Raw genomic sequence first — 16,357 nt, 5'->3', positions numbered from 1 at the left:
CCCAGGTTTGATTCTGGTCAAAGTCTTGTACATTGGTGTGGGCACATTCCCAGTGAGGGGGTGTGCAGGAGGCAGCTGATCCATATTTCTCTCTCATCGATGTTTCTAGCTCTCTATCTCTCTCCCTTCTTCTCTGTAAAAAAATCAATAAAATATATTAAGAGAGAGAGAGAGAGAGAGAGAGAGAGAGGAAATATGAATCACTGATTGGCCACCTCCCGCATGCCAGGAATTAAACCGTGACCTTCTGGCTCACAGGTCGATGCTCAACCAGCAGCCCCCTGTCTGGAAGCCAGGACTCAAAGGATCTGTCTTAGCAATGAATGAATTTCCCCTGATCTTCAGGCACGAGATTCTATCAAAACAAGGCTCTCCAACGAGTGCCCCTTTGCTCAGGAGTAACATCCAAGTGGGGGGGAGGACGGGAATCTTAGTTTTTGTGAGCAGCGCTCAGTAGGACCTCAGTGGTTTGGCATAGATCGGCTCCAGGATGTGATGAGTCAGAACCAAGAAGAGGGCTCCGAGGAAAACTGCAGTGAGGCAAGCCAGCAGGACGTAGCGACCAATGAAGAAGGTGTCCACAATCTGGAGAAAGAAACATCGAAAACGAAGTTACCATCACTTCAGCACCAGCTGTGCTCGTCTGAAATTGTTGGTGAATGGGCCCAGAGCCTGTTCGTATTTGTGCCTTCCAGTGACATCCTGCTCTGGGTCTCCTCCGTAAATGGTCAAGAAAGAACATTTTCTTAACGACCTGAACAGGAAGTGCAAGATAAAGAAAGAATGAATGAATCCACAGGAAACAAATGGCTTGATTTAGGAGATTTGTAAACACAGTGAGGACCCCCCGGACAAGTTCTTTATGTTCTGGAATCATATGTTATGTTATGTTATGTTATGTTATGTTATGTTATGTTATGGTATGGTATGGTATCTGAAAGCATTTCTGAGATGCTTGCTTGGTCTTCGAAAGGCTCATTTTTGTTAACTTTTTATAAGAGAGAATTTTAAACATGCATATAAATTTGACAACATAATAAATCCCATGTACCCCAAATCCGAACCCCAAAGATAACCCATTGCCAACTGTGGAGGGTTCATTTTCAAAACGAAAAGGTGGCCCTTTAAAACTCTAATCTGAAGAGTTCTGAACGCTAACATTCATACCCAGCATTCCTAGCGTTAGGGAGAATGGCCATTTTCCTGAGATACTAAAGCACTAAGACATAGGCCGATCATGTCCCCCAATCAAACAGCTGGCTGCTTGGCAACCAGTCATACTTGAGGCCCCAAAGCTGTTAGTCTTTGCTGATAAAAACCTACAATTAGTGTTAGGTACCCACTGGTCTGCTGTCTGCTGCCAGCGCTCTACTCTCTCCAGATCCAAATGGTGGTGCTTAAGTCTGGGCAGGAAAAAAAGAAATTCAATCTATAGACGCAATGGAACAGCTACACAAACCAACAGACCGGGTGACTTCACAGATTCCAGAATCTTTGAGAAGCCAGTAACTCGTAGAGAATCCCAAATATTTAAAAGGTGACTGGGGGGCACAGAACAGCAGTGCAAGAATGTCCACATCTTAAATTTCAAAAATCGGGGATGGGTTAGATTACGCGGCAAAGCAGAATTAAGGTTGTAAGTGGAACCAACCTCGCTAATGAGCTCACCTCAAAATAGAGAGGATTCCCTGGCTGACAGGCGGGCCCAGTGTGATCAGAGGGTCCTCAAAAGTACGGGAGGGAAGCCAAGTCGGAAGGTGTTACCTTCCCGACTCTGAAGAGGGAGTGAAAGACCCCCAGCTAAGGGTGACCCCCCGAAGATGGAAAGGGCAAAAACACAGTCTTCCCTAGAACCTCTGGACAGGGATTCAGTCCTTCCAACCCTTGGCGTTACTCCAGTGTGACCGATCTTGAACTTCTAGCTCTTTTTAAGATAACACATCTGTCCTGAAAGTCTCTGAGCTTGTGGCCATTTGTTACAGCAGCCGCCAGACAGGGACAGGACAGGGGCCGCCCACCAAGCACCCGCCAGACAGGGACAGGACAGGGGCCGCCCACCAAGCACCTGCTATGATTGCTGAGACCCAAAGACAACACGAAGAAAGTGCGGCTCCAGAGACACCCCCACAGCCAACGCAGGCACAGGTCAGTTTGATCAAACAGCTTTAACACAACGTTGACCTTGGCTCCGGGATGAACAAGTCTCCTATGGGCTACATGTTTGCTCGTCCGACACGCTTCACTTTTTAATTAGCCAATTAGCAGGCCCTGGGTGGAGAAGGCCCAGGCCATGTATTATTGATAGGTATGGAGCCGGGCTGCTGCTGGACCGGTTCTCAGAGCCCGAAAATGAGAACGCCAGTCCACTGGCCATGCTGACGAACATCTTCTGTTCAACCCCCGTACTCCTCTCCTGGGGTCTGCAGGTCACATGACAGGACAGAGGGACTGACTGTGAACAGTGTTTGCCCTGTGCCCTTCTCCCAACATCAGCATCTGCAGCCGTCCAGAAATCGGCAGCCTTCACTGCGCTTCCCCTTTAAGTCAGGGAAGCCGAGATGGAAGTGGCCCCAGCTCGCACCAGCAGAGTGGTTTTTAATGCTGACCAAAGAACCTAGCACGGATGGAAATTATTCCTCAACTTATGTGGGTATTATTTCCTGCGAGTTTTCAGAACAATTCTCCACCCATTTTGCCACGATTAGCCCTAGAGGTGGAAATATGTGCCAGTTTTGGCTCAGAATGATGTAATTTTGTGTACTGTTGTAAAGTGTCAAAATAGCTTATGAACTCTCTGTGATGGCCCCTAAGAGTCTCGAGTCCCCATCAATGAAAGTTTTGAAGACAGAGCTCAGTTTCCATCCTTGGTCTGACTCCTTCTATATATGTCTGACCTTGGGTAAGTACTTTTTACCTCTTACAGCCTCAGTGTCCTTATCTATAAAATGGGGACAATAACAGCACCTACTTCATGCTACTTCGGGCCATCTAGAGGCTTAAATGAGATCATGCAGCAGGACCTTGCACACAGTAATCCCTTAAAAAAACGTTAGCTATTCTTACCATTCCTGCTTAAGAAGTTGCAGTGGAGGTTGAAAGAAGCTGATAGAAGGAATAATGGGACATAAGAAGTCAACACCATTAAGATGGCAGCGGTCTGAGAGCAGCTGGTTCATGAAGAAGCCAGGGCCCCAACCAGGAATGGACCAGGAGGAGGAGAGCGTCCAGGGACGGGCTCTGAGAAAGATGGCAGAAATCCACACTGAGAGGTGGTGCGGGCAGGTGTGGGTTCAGCAATGAGGACCAAAGGAACGCCCAGAAGACTGAGTGGAGAACTCATCTATTGGCACAGCTTCCTCACTACTCTTCTCTATGAAAAGTGTATTCCTCACGTCAGAAATGGAACATTCCAACACAAGGAGGCAGAAGAGCATGCCGCGAAGCACCCTGGGGGCACTGCAGAAGGTGAGGCACAGGATCTGAGTTTCTGAGCCCAGGCCACCTGGAAGGGACACTGTGACGCCAGCAGCAGGTCTATTCCTGTTCTTAATTCACTTTTCCTCCCCCTGCCCCACAGTGGGAGGTGCTCATTCATCTTGATGGGGACTCTTCCTGGGTGAAGGGGCGGGGAATCCAAACCTCCCTCAGCTTTCCTCGTCCTCGCTTTAACTTTACAAATCTCCTAACACAGCTCAGCCCACCCGCCATCAGGGAACAGCCAGGGCAGGAGTGAGGTCCAGGCTAAGAGGAGCGAGAGTTACATACAACGTGGGAGGCAACATAAAAGCAATAGTTTTACCTTCACTTCCTCCTCTGGGGCCGGGGTCTCACTGGCGCGGGGGAAGAGCAACAGAACTGCCGTGATGAGCAGGGCACCGAGGAACACCAACACCACGGAGAACCTGGGGCCAGAGGGCAAGTGTTACAGCACTGCTTACGGTTTCCTCTCTGTCGGTCCGGCCCCGGGGGCTCTTCCCCGGGGCCCATCTTCTATGCTCCAGCCCAGGGGTCCTCAAACTTTTTAAAGTGGGGGCCAGATCAGAGAGCTGGAGGGCCGGACTATATGAACTACTAATTCCTACTGTAACACCTCGGCTGCGCTCACTGCCCAAAAAACCTGGCGGGCCTGATCAGACTCCTCTGAGGGCCCCATGTGGCCCGCGGGCCGTAGTTTGAAGACGCCTGCTCCAGCCCGTTAACAAAGCCCAGGGACTGGCTGTCCACGCTGCCTGGAAGCTTAGAAATGTCTTCACCCCAAAGCCCTTCTCCCTGGACAGTACCAGCTGGATGCATTCCTGTTCGGTCCCAGTCATTCCTAGCTTGGAAGAATGGGAAGTGGGAATTTTCCTTTTTTGCCTCTGCGGAGTCATCATCACAAAAAAACAAAGTGGTCCCTCCCTCACCCCAACTTTTGACTTCCATGTTTGTTTTTAGACCAGACACTGAGTCAAGTATGAGACTTGCTGCTTTCCACGGACACCGGCCAGAGAGCACGAAGCTATAGTGTTGTGTCAGCTTACGGCCTCCATCCTGAGGCTGGTGCGTGATGGAGAGCTGGCTGTTAGCAGGGCCCCTGGGCCCAGGTCTAGAGCTTAGGGACTGGACCACGCATCGGCCACAGGCTGAACAATGAAGAAACTCACACGTGCACAGCCCCAACACTCGGTGCTGATGGTACAAGGTGAGAATGTGCAATAATGGCCGGAAGGATCTTCTAAATGTGTTATGAGCACCAGCGATTCTGCTCCTCGTGGTTTTCCCGTGGATTCCCAGGGGGAGAGGGCGCCTTACCTGGTTGCCCCGGAGGCTCTGGACAGCACCGCACACAGCAGCAGCGCCAGCACCCAGACCAGAGCTAAGACGAACACGCCGGTGCCCACGCCCAGCACCGTGCCGGTCACCTGCGGGGAGAGGAAGCCTGAGTCCCGCACTGACCCCACCCGGCCCTGGGCCAGCGCGGGACCAGGTGTCCCCTCAGCCCCCAGCCTGCCCATCTACCGCGCACTCCTGGGGTACCTGAAAGCACTCAGCCAGATACAGAAAGTCCAAACTCATCATATAAAAAGATGTCTATGCGCATATGTACATATGTATAAGTAGGAATAAGTCCAACAAAAGATACGTAAGATTTTTATAACAAAACTTATAAAATTTTATTTAAAAAAAAAAAAGACCTGAATAGAAAAATAAAACAGACCCAAATAGAGACATAACCCATGTTCCTATGTGGGATGGTTCAACTTTAATCGATCTTCATTTTCCTTAATTCAATGCCATTCTCACCAAAAAAAAAATCTCAAAAATATTATTTTTGTGTGTGTGTGGAACTTGAAAACCGATCCTCAATTCATATGGAAGAGCAAAAGCCCAGGAATAGCAAAAACAATTTTAAGAACTAGGATGGAAACTTGCCTTTCTTGTTACCAACTGCCACAAGACACATGATAAAAGCAAGGTAATTAAAACAGTGTGATGGTGGCAGAAAGACACATGGACCCGCAGAATGAGACAAGGGAACCCGGGGCCAGATCCAGGCATTTAGGAGAGCTCTATGATCCCGTGGATTTCATCGATGGTGTTGGGACAAGTGATTATCCAATCAGAAAATATTAAAATCAGATCCCTACTTTCAATCCTACCCAGAAACCAATTTTACATGGAAAGTAATTCATTATAAAACAGCATATGTTTAAATATACAAATGTTCGGGCTGACTACCCTAGAATACATAATGAAGTACAGCAGTCAGATGCTTGCACCTAAACTTAGAAGCACCACGAACGGAAAAGTACAAAATGCAAGGCTGCTGCAGGTGCGTTGGATGGCGGCTCAAATACCACGAGCTGGGCTGCCTTCGGCTATGTGAATTTTCGAGAGCGATGAACAACTCTTGTTAGAGTTCCAAACCACAAATAAGTATAATTTCCCTTGATTTACATGAAGAGTTGCATTCCTGGAAATTTTAAACTATGTTCCGCTCTGCCAAAAAATACATTCTGTTTGTACAAAAAATAAAGTTAGATTTAGGCTCGGATGATAAATCTGTATCTTGTGGGACACTCCGGAGTTTGTACAGGACGCAGGACAGGTCTCCACAGGGAGGGCTGCTGGTGCATCAGAGTATCAAACAGTTCGGGCCTTGCTCTGTGAACCCCCAAAGTCACAATAAACTCAGACAGACCCCCGTGCATTCCAAAATGACCAAGGAGGAGTACCACCCTCTTTGGAGAATCATGGTTCTGGAAAAAACTCATGCACAAAGAGACACGTGCAACGATGTTAGTTATAATACCAACACATCTGGAAAAACCTAAATGTCCATCAATAAGAGAATGGATGCAATATCACATACTCATACTGAACATGAAATGAACAAACTTGATCTATCTCGATGGAGAGAAATATATCTCAGAAATAAGGTTGAGTGACAGAAGCAAGCTTAAAAATGAATAATACTTGCATTTTTTTTAAATGTATAAAAAACTCAATAGCAATATTGTTTACGATATATTATACACTATAGAAGTTTAAAAATATGAGCACAAATAAGGCATAACAATTTCAGAACAGTGTGTGCCTCTGGGAAGGGAGGGAAGAAGGGGATGGAGTTAGGAAATAGATTAAAAGGGATCTGAACTAAGTCTGTGATGTGTTTTTAAAAAAATATATTTTATTGTTTTTTTACAGAGAGGAAGAGAGAGGGATAGTTAGAAACACCGATGAGAGAGAAACATTGATCAGCTGCCTCTTGCACACCCCCTACTGAGGATGTACCCTCAACCAAGGTACATGCCCTTGACTGGAATTGAACCTGGAACCTCTCAGTCCACTGAGCCAAACCGGCAAGTCTGAGATGTTTTATTTCTTTAAAATATAAAACTTAAGCTGATGTGCCAAAAGGTCAATGTTTATTTATCTAGTTGGTAGGACATAGGCATTTGTTATACTACCCAGTGCAATACTATTTTTTATAATTCTCAAAAAAAATATTTTAATTTTTAAAAAGTTAACTGGAGGCAGGGTGCATATGAATTGAGATCAGAGAACAGAGATTGGAGACCAGTTGGGATACTACTGCAGTTCTCTAGTTAAGAGAGGTTGAGGGCCAGAACTCTGTCTTAGCTGTGGAGATGGAAAGGAGTCTAGGAAGAAGGCATCAGAAATGAGGCTGGATTTTTTTTTTTTTTTGGTTTGTTTGTTTGTTTGTTTTTGCTCAGCAAAAGAAAACATCAATAAAATGAAAAGACAACCTCTGAATGGGAAAAAATATTTGCCAATGACACATCTGATAAGGGGTTGATACCAAATTTATAAAGAACTTATGCAACTCAACAACAAAAAACAAACAAATAATCCAAATTAAAATGGGCAAAGGACCTGAATAGATAACTCTCCAGAGATGATATACAGGTGACCTGCAGACATATGAAAAGATGCTCAATATCATAATCATCAGAGAAATGCAAATGAAAACCACCATGAGATATCGCCTCACACCTGTAAAAATGGCTATCCTCACTAAAACAAGGAACACCAAGTGGTAGCAAAGATGTGGAGAAAAAGGAACCCTGGTGCACTGTTGGTGGGAATGCAGATTGGTCCAGCCACTATGGAAAACAGGATGAGCCCTCACCAGTTTGGCTCAGGGGACAGAGCAGTGGCCTGCAGACCAAAGGGTCTCGGGTTTGAATCCAGTCAAGGTCACATACCTCGGTTGCAGATTCCTCCCCAGCCAAGGCCCTGGTCAGGGCTCATGCAAGAGGCAACCAATCGATGATTTTCTCACATGGATGTTTCTCTCTGTCTTTCCCTCTCCCTAAAAAATCAGTGGAAAAAATATCCTCGGGTGAGGATTTAAAAAAAAAAAAAAAAAGGAGAGAGAGAGAGAGAGAGAACAGTGTGGAGGTTTCTCAAAAAAAGTAAAAATGGAACTGCCTTATGACCAAACAATTCCACTTCTGGGTGTATATTGGAAGAAACCTGAAACACTGACTTGAAAATATATGCAACCCTATGTTCATGGCAGCATTACTTACTATAGGTAAGCTATGGAAACAGCCCAAGTGCCCATCAGTAGATGAGTAGATAAAAAAGTGGTGGTACCTATGTACAATGGAACACTACTCGGCTATAAAAAGGAAGAAAATCGTACCTTTTGCAACAACATGGATGAACCTAGAGAGTATTATGCTACGTGAATAAGTCAGTCAGAGAAAGACAAATACCACATGACTTTATGTGTGGAATCTTAGGAACAAAACAAACAAAATACTGTAGAAACAGACTCATAGATACAAAGAACAGACTGATGGTTGCCACAGGGGAGAGGAATTTGGTTACTGGCTGAAAAATGTGAAGGGATTGAGAAGAACAGGTTGGTACTTACAAAAGCATTATGGGGATGTAAAGTATAGCATAGGGAATACAGTCAATAATATTATAATAACTATTATGGTGCCAATTGGGTACCAGAAATATCGGGGGAGGGGTGCAACTTGTAGTATAAATGACTATCTAACACTGTGATGTACACCTGAAATTAATGCAATAATGTTGAATGTAAATTCTAATTGAATTTTTTTTTAATTAAGGAAAAATAAATGGTTGACTAAGTTCTTGGTACTACCCTTAACAAGATACTAGTTAAGTTTTTAAAAATATATATATTTTATTGCTTTTTTGCTTTTTTTTTTTTTTTTTTTTTTTTTTTTTTTTTTTTTTTACAGCGAGGAAAGGAGAGGGAAAGAGTTAGAAACATCGATGACAGAGAAACATCAATCAGCTGCCTCCTGCACCCTCCCTAGTGGGTATGTGCCCGCAACTAAGGTACATGCCCTTGACCGGAATTGAACCTGGGATCCTTGGGTCTGCAGGCCGATGCTCTATCCACTGAACCACACCGGCCAAGGCTACTATTAGTTAAGTTTAGCTGCTGCTGTTTTGGATATTATACACAAAAATCTAAGAATTGGACCAACTCGATCACCCTAGATATCGGGCAAATGGTAATGGAAGCTGATTATTAGAAACACTGCCCATCAATCTCCACAAAATCTTAAAAGTTCATGAGATACTGGGTTCAGTATGGCCTGGCTTTAAAGTAATGCGATAAATATCCCCAAACTCTTGTAAGAATGAAGTTCAACACTTTATAACCAAGCTGTGCATTTTTCTCACCGAGAGTGAAAAGGAAGGGCTGGATATAGTACAGGGTACTACTGTGGGGAAGGAGTGAACATGCAGTCACTGTATCTCATTAATTCAGTGTGTGTGTGCTTTTTACATTTAAAAAAATATTTTTATTGATTTTTTACAGAGAGGAAGGATGAGGGATAGAGAGTTAGAAACATGGATGGGAGAGAAACATCGATCAGCTGCCTCCTGCACACTCCCTACTGAGGATGTGCCCAAAACCAAGGTACATGCCCTTGACCAGAATCGAACCTGGAACCCTTCAGTCCGCAGGCCGACACTCTACCCACTGAGCCGAACCAGTTAGGGCTTCAGTGTGTTTAAATGTGAATAATATATTATTTCCCACACTGGAATAGATACATTATAGAGTAAAACTTTGATTAAAATAGTAATAACAATAGTGTTTTCGCTTAATGTCCAGCGCTTTTTCAAACCTTCTTTGAGAACTGATGATCTAGCCAACCTGAGTTCCGGGAGTCAGTCCACTTACTGAATATCTGTGGCATTTAACACTGTTAGATTGGAGATGGAAAAAAATGACCTGTCCAGCCCCGGCCCGTGTGGCTCAATGGGTTGGGGCGTCCTCCCACACGCGGCAAGGTCCGCGCCCCATCCACCGCCCCGCCTCTTCCAGCCTCCTCTGGCCCAGCCTCCTGGGCCCAGCTCCCTGGGCTCCAGCCTCAGCCGTTCTCACCTCCGCCATCCTCTCCGCTGCGGGGCCGCCCCACTCCTTACCTCCTCCCGCCCCCCGCTCCCCACACCTCGCAGGGGTTTCAGCTTTGGTCCGCTCAGAACCAATCACAAATGGGTTTTCATCCAGGCTGCACCGGATTCGCCAATCAGCGTTCCTCTTTCAACGCCCAGCTTCTCTCCTCATTTGCCTACGCTCGCCGTGGCTCCAAGCAGCGTGGTGGGTGGGCACGTCGCACCCCGTTACGCCCTCCGATTGGCTGGAGACGCCCCCGCCTTCAGCTCGATTGGGTAGAAGCAGTCCAGGCTCCGCGCACGCCCCGCCACGCACTGTCAATCACACCATCCCCTAGGTAACCCGCGGGCTCATTGGCCCAGTCGCGCCTGAGGGCGGGTTGCAGGTCGGAGCGGAGCTTCTTTCTCGCCGCCCCTCGCTGTTACTATGGAGACGTCACAGTCCTGCGGAGATGCCCAGGGCCCTGGCAACCCTTCCTTCATGTCCGAGTGCGGAGCTAGGTGCAGCAGCCTGGACATTAGTGCTTGTTTCGGGGTCTGAGGAGCACCTCAGGTCCTGAGCCGGTGGCGCTGGTGGGCGAAGCAGATGTGGCCTCAAAGCTGGGGACAGGCCCAATTACTCAGGGTCCTTACAGGGTCCCGGAAAGAACCGAGTATGACTCAGTAGTTGTGATAACATCATATTTTCACTTATTCTTACCCTCCTTATTTTTCACTTATTCTTACGTGGCCTCATTCTACTGTTATTCTTAGGAAGTAGACTGTGGCAAGGCTCCTTCTCCTCACTGGACAGAACTGGGAAGAGGAGGCCACGCACGGCCAGTCCAGTGGATCTTCTGTAGCCACACCTCCAGGCATCAGTCACTGGAGCTGATGATCCACGCCTTTAGCAAGCTGCGCTTCATCTAACTGCGAACTAAAACTTGCCATGATTTTGTCTCGAGCCTGTAACCTGTTAGACCCAAAGATCCATAAAGCAGGCTGACCAAAGGAAGTAGGACAGAGGATGCAAGCTCCGGGGCTGAGCCAGGAAGGGAAAACCAAAAAGCAAAAACGGTACCAAAGTTGAGAGCTCTAGTCTTTGAACCCTTGGCCATACACAACATTTTATTGCATTCTGAAATACCAGGAAGCAAACGATTCAATCCTGGAACACCCCATCTTTGATTTAGGGATTCTTTCCAAAAATTGGGACTTTTTTAAAACGCGGGACTGTCCCACAAAAGCAGGACGTCTGGTTACCTCACTTTAGGAGTGAAATTGAAGAAGATGGTTGAAAGCCACTGAATGTACGTCTCAAATTTATTCTACTTTCTTTTAAAAAAAGTTTATCGTTGAAAATATTACGTATATCCCCTCCTAAAACCCCCCAATTGACCTCTTCTTGCCTGCCCCTACCCTCCACCCCATGCCTTCACAATGGTCTGAGTCCATGGGTTATGCATATTAATTGATCTCTTTCCACCCACCCATCCTCCCCCTGCCTTCCTCTGACTATTCTACTTTCAAAGTTTCATTCACAATGATATTTACAACCAATGATTTCTTATATGTTTAACAACTTGACCGTACGTGGACCAATGAGGAGCTCTGTGGTTAAGAAAGCCATTATTTTTATTAATTCATTTAATTGGAATTGAGTACTAAGCACTAGTAGGAACTGTGAGGATACAAAAGAAATACCATGTGACTCCTGCCTTTTTAGCTTGTGGTTTGCTAATGAAACAATTGGAAAATGCTTTAAAGCAAGATATAACAATGGGCCAAACTTGTAGTTAATTGCTCCAGGTAATAATAAGACTTACTATTTACAGAGCATTTAATAGTTTTCGGAGCACTTCTTCACTTGTAATTATTTGGGTGAAATATTGTTTTTGTCTGAGTTGTTTTGGCTCTTCATGGTATAGGTCAGTGGTCAACAGAGCCAAATATCAACAGTACAATGATTGAAATTTCTTTTGAGAGACAAATTTTTAAAACTTAAACTATATAGGTTGGTACATTGTTATTAACTTAATTAGGGTACTCCTAAGCTGGCCTTTGCTAAAAACTCAAGGGGCCAAATTGCTGCATGTGGCTCGAGAGCTGTAGTTTGCTGACCACTGGTATAGATAGAACTAATGCTGTGCCTTGACATTTGGGTAGGAATGGGAAAGGTGGAACAGAGATGCAAGGGAATGCAGGGAGAGAAAATAGTTTGAACAAGAGGCCGAGGCAAGAATGAGCACTGAGTATTTGGGAAATGATGGGGAAACTGGTCTAAGCCAGAGTGGAGACAGGTAATGAAAAATAACATTGTGTAGACCAACCAGTCAGGACTAGTTCTGAGCCCCTAATGTTTGGGGGGGAAAGTGTTCAACATTAGAGTTTGGGATAGTTAATAATTTCTAATGACCAAACTGACTTATGTTAAATTATATATATAAATTTTTAATATATTTTATTGATTTTTTTACAGAGAGGAAGAGAGAGGGATAGAGAGTTAGAAACATCGATGAGAGAGAATCATCGATCAGCTGCCTCTTGCACACCCCCACTGGGGATGTGCCCGCAACCAAGGTACATGCCCTTGACCGGAATTGAACCCGAAACCTTTCAGTCCGCAGGCCGACGCTCTATCCACTGAGCCAAACCGGTTTCGGCTTTTGTGTACATTTGTTTAATTACAAACTTCTCTTAAATAAAATCGAAGCAACAATAACAATAAGCATCACTATCTAATTTCCTCTCTCTCAAATGTGTAAAGTCATTGTTGTGCTGTCTGGTAGAGAGGTAGGGTAACAAAAATGAGATTATTAGGGTAATTGAGTACAAGAAATGATTGCAGAGAAGATAAAGTTTTCTTGTTCATTTTACGGTTGTCAAAACTTATTCTGACAAGGAGCCCTGAATTTTTGGTATACATTTTCCTATGTGATTATTTTCGCATTTCTGCAGGTACATTCTGAAAATGTGCCTAAAACTTAGTAATTGTTGGTATTTAGCTGAGACTCAAAAGCTGCCATTATTCTGCTAAATTGGGAAACTGAGTAAACAGAAATCTTCCCTCCCTCCCGTCTCCAATTATATTGTCAGTAGTTACTGATTTTCCAGGTCACCCATGATTTTTTAGATTATAATATTCACTTTATGCTATAGATCAGGGGTCAGAAAACAATGGGGTATGGGCCCAATCTGGCCTGCCATCTATTTTATGTATGCCCTGCAAGCCAAGAATGATTTTTACATATTTATATGGTTGGGGGAAAAGAAAAATATAAAATTACATGAAATTCAAATCTCAGTGTCCATAAGTCAAGTTTTTCTGAAGCACCAGCATGCCTATTCATTAGCATATTGTCTATGTGGCAGCTTTCATTTTACAACAGCAGAGTGAAGCAAGTAGTAAAGAGACTGTATGGCACATATGACTACAATACTTACTATTGGGTCTTTAAGAAAAAGCTCTGATCTTTACTATCTATCTTAGAGTTCGCTAGTGAATCAGACCCCATGGAATGTTGGAACTGAAACAGACTTTGGAAATCATGCAGTGTTCATTTAAAAAAAAAAAAATCTCACATCCATAGAGATAATATCAGTGTAATTGGTAAAAAAAAAAAACAACCCTCACATTCTTGCCTAAAATCACTTAGTCAGTAGTAGTAGACCCCTAGTTCCGTTGGCTCAAGGTTTCTTTCATATATGTTGTGTCTTCCTTGAGACGAGATAGGTCTGGAAGCAAAGAGACTCATCAAACATTGTCTTGATTTTGATCTCATGTCTAATCCACATGAATACACTGCATGGTAAACAGTTGGTAGATTTTGGACTTGCATGGTTTCAGCCAATATAAGTTGTCTTCTATTTTCCAATTTTCTTATTTCTCAAAAGTTGTATGGCCATCATGAAAAGCTTTCTTACTTTTACTCACTTTCTCTTTTTTACCAAATCTGTCTGCTTCAGCAAAGGAATTCAGAGGTGGCTGATTTTCAGTTCCGGTTTAAGGTTCTTAAGGGAAGTGAGGATGGTTAGGAAGGCATAGGATGCAGATTTCACTCTGGAGGCCAGGGATGGGCCATATATGTGGAGTAGGAGAGGGAGTGTCCACAAACCCACTGGTAAGTGTATATCCCCATATATGGGCTTTTCTGGGAAGGATATCTATAGCCTTCCTAAGATTTTTAAGACGCTATGACCTCAAGAAGATTTGGAACGATAGATATAAAAAGATGTGTTTGGGGAAGACTGCTGCTCAGAGGTGTGGTGTGGGAGACTGATCTGGGTTCTTCAGTAAGAACTCGGCTGATATGAGGTCTTACCACTCACATCAGCTCAGCCAAGTTTTTTTTTTTTTTTTTTTTAACCTTCTCTGCCACTCATAAAGGTAATAAAAATTCATCAGATTCACAAAGCGGTTGAAGTCAGATGGTGATGAAATCCCAGCATAATTCTCACCCGAGAACGTTCTGATTAATAGAAACTGCAGAGGAACTAATTTTATGAAAATAGCAATTGTTTGAGCTGGAGCAAGCTGGGAGAGTGGGTGCTGATGCAAACAGCTCCATTGTGCGGTGCCGACAGCTCCAATCTGGCCATTTATTTATTAAATGTCTTTCCGCTGTAAATTATTAAGCCTGGATTCTGGGAGATGAGGGAACAGACAGCATAAGACAATAGAATGGAAAGCAAACCTGGACAGCTCCCTCCAGCATTATTGCAGCATTGTGTGTTGTGAAAGCCTCTTTCTGCCTCCGTGGTTTAGAGAAGTAGGATGAATTCTCTCTTCGGTGGGGCTCAGAAATGGACAAGACAAATAATATGCTTTGATTTTTAAATTATTTGCCAGTTCTTACAAATCAAAGTGTCCTTCAGGGAAAATTTAACCAGTTGGCTCAACAAGTAGAAGCCAGGTATTTTGTCTATTCTCTGAAAAGGCTGTTTTGCCCAAACAAGGAAGAACTTGGCCTACCTTAACAATAACAAGTACCAAATGAAATGTTTTAAGGGGCTCAGTCACCAGAAAATTGGGTTCATTTGGCCTATTTGATAGCTAGAAAGGTCTTTCATGCTGGGAAGGAGTTCTAAGATCTGTTTCTTAAACTGAAGAATAGAAAAGGCCTGGTGGATAGACCGACAGGGAATGGAATTCTGATTATGCACATCATCATTTGAAACACTGGAGTCCTGGTATATGGGGAAGCGAGGGGATAGCTGGTTTGTGTGAATCTTAGGTTCAACGTTTAAAACCTCTTTTTTGAACAGGGTAATAGAAAAGAGGTTTTAAACGTCATTTTTTTGCCAAGCACCACCTCCTTATTTGCTCGGGGCCAGTAATCCTGTACCATGTATGGAAGCTTGAGAATAGGTCATGCATTCATCATTTGTTTATTCGTTTGACAAATATTTGTACTGAGTATTCCTGTGTGCCTGGAAAATGGGGATAAAGAATGAACAAAACAGCCCTGCTCTCATGGAACTTACATTCCAGTGGAAGAAGCCAGAAAGTCAACAAATAAATGATCTGCTGGTTAAAAAAAAAAAAAATCTGCTGGTTTCAAATGCTATGAAGAAGAAATGTGGTGGGGTTCTGGAATAAGGATGGATGAAACGGCATGAAGGGTGGGGTATTGTTTTATACAAGTGAGGAAGGAGGATCTCTCCGAATAGGCGAAATCTTAGCAGTGACCTGAAGTGAGAGAGTGAAGAGCCGAGGGCCAAGCGAGCATGAAGGCCCTGAGAGGGACGTAGGTGAAATTTCCAAGAGCAGCAAGGAGGCCAGTGCAGCTGGAGCAGGGAGGGGGCCTGCAGGGGCCTTGTAGGGCTGTAGCTTTCTTCTGAGTGACTATGGAAGCTACTTGAGGAGTTTTGCACAGAGGAGTGACATTATCTGACTTGCCTGCCAAAAAGCAAAACCAGAAGGAGAGTGCCAGATACCAGTTAATGCAGTCTAAGGTCAGAATGGGGCTTCATTCTCGTAACAGTGACTAGCTTTAGTGATTGCTTCCCAGTATGTGAAGTGGAAGGCTCATTTCTCTGCATCTGTGGGGTGGGTGAGGGTTCTCTGTTCTTTGTAAAGAGCGTCCTCCCCTGGAGGGTGCCACGGGTGGTGACACAGTGGACGTTAGATCCTTTTGTTTGTCTACAGTGTGAAGGGGGATCTGAGGCATCAAACAGCACAGGACCTGTCAGCACTGCCCAGAGCTGGGTTTGCAGCTGGCCAGTACGAAGCTCTTGCAGGAGAAGGCTTCTGCAGTTCCAATTTCCTGTCCTCTGTGGAGCAGGAGAGGACTGCAGCCCTAGAGTCAGGCACCAGGCAGCTGCTGGGAGGATATATATGGCAAACTCAGCTGGAGTCTACGCAGGAACATTTGGTGGATGGGGGAGGAAACTCATGGTGTTTTATGGGGAGTGAGAGAATATTAGGAGAACCATGGGGCTTCTGGGTTAGCAGATGTCTGGAGGCATCGCTACAGCC

The 16,357-nt window shown here is 44.6% G+C and overlaps 1 protein-coding gene across 2 annotated transcripts; it reads right to left on the bottom strand.

The window, feature by feature from the left end:
- Window positions 1-200: 200 nt before the first annotated feature.
- On the bottom strand, window positions 201-9,967 carry TMEM218 (transmembrane protein 218). 2 transcript variants are annotated; one of them, XM_036449378.2, is made up of 4 exons: window positions 9,890-9,967; window positions 4,792-4,901; window positions 3,800-3,902; window positions 201-585 (listed from the first exon to the last, which is right to left on the bottom strand). In XM_036449378.2, the coding sequence occupies exons 1-4, from the start codon at window positions 9,896-9,898 to the stop codon at window positions 451-453; spliced, it is 357 nt and encodes a 118-aa protein (XP_036305271.1). In that variant the 5' UTR covers window positions 9,899-9,967; the 3' UTR covers window positions 201-450. The 2 variants fall into 2 exon arrangements, with proteins under 2 accessions (XP_036305271.1, XP_036305270.2); XM_036449377.2 differs by lacking the exon at window positions 9,890-9,967 and adding an exon at window positions 8,153-8,205.
- Between the last annotated feature and the right edge of the window lie 6,390 nt (window positions 9,968-16,357).

This window comes from Pipistrellus kuhlii, unplaced genomic scaffold (genome assembly GCF_014108245.1).
Source record: "Pipistrellus kuhlii isolate mPipKuh1 unplaced genomic scaffold, mPipKuh1.p scaffold_m20_p_20, whole genome shotgun sequence".
Classification (NCBI taxonomy): Eukaryota; Metazoa; Chordata; class Mammalia; order Chiroptera; family Vespertilionidae; genus Pipistrellus; species Pipistrellus kuhlii.
Note: the sequence above shows the minus strand (reverse complement) of the source record. Positions and strands in the feature narration are given on the sequence as shown.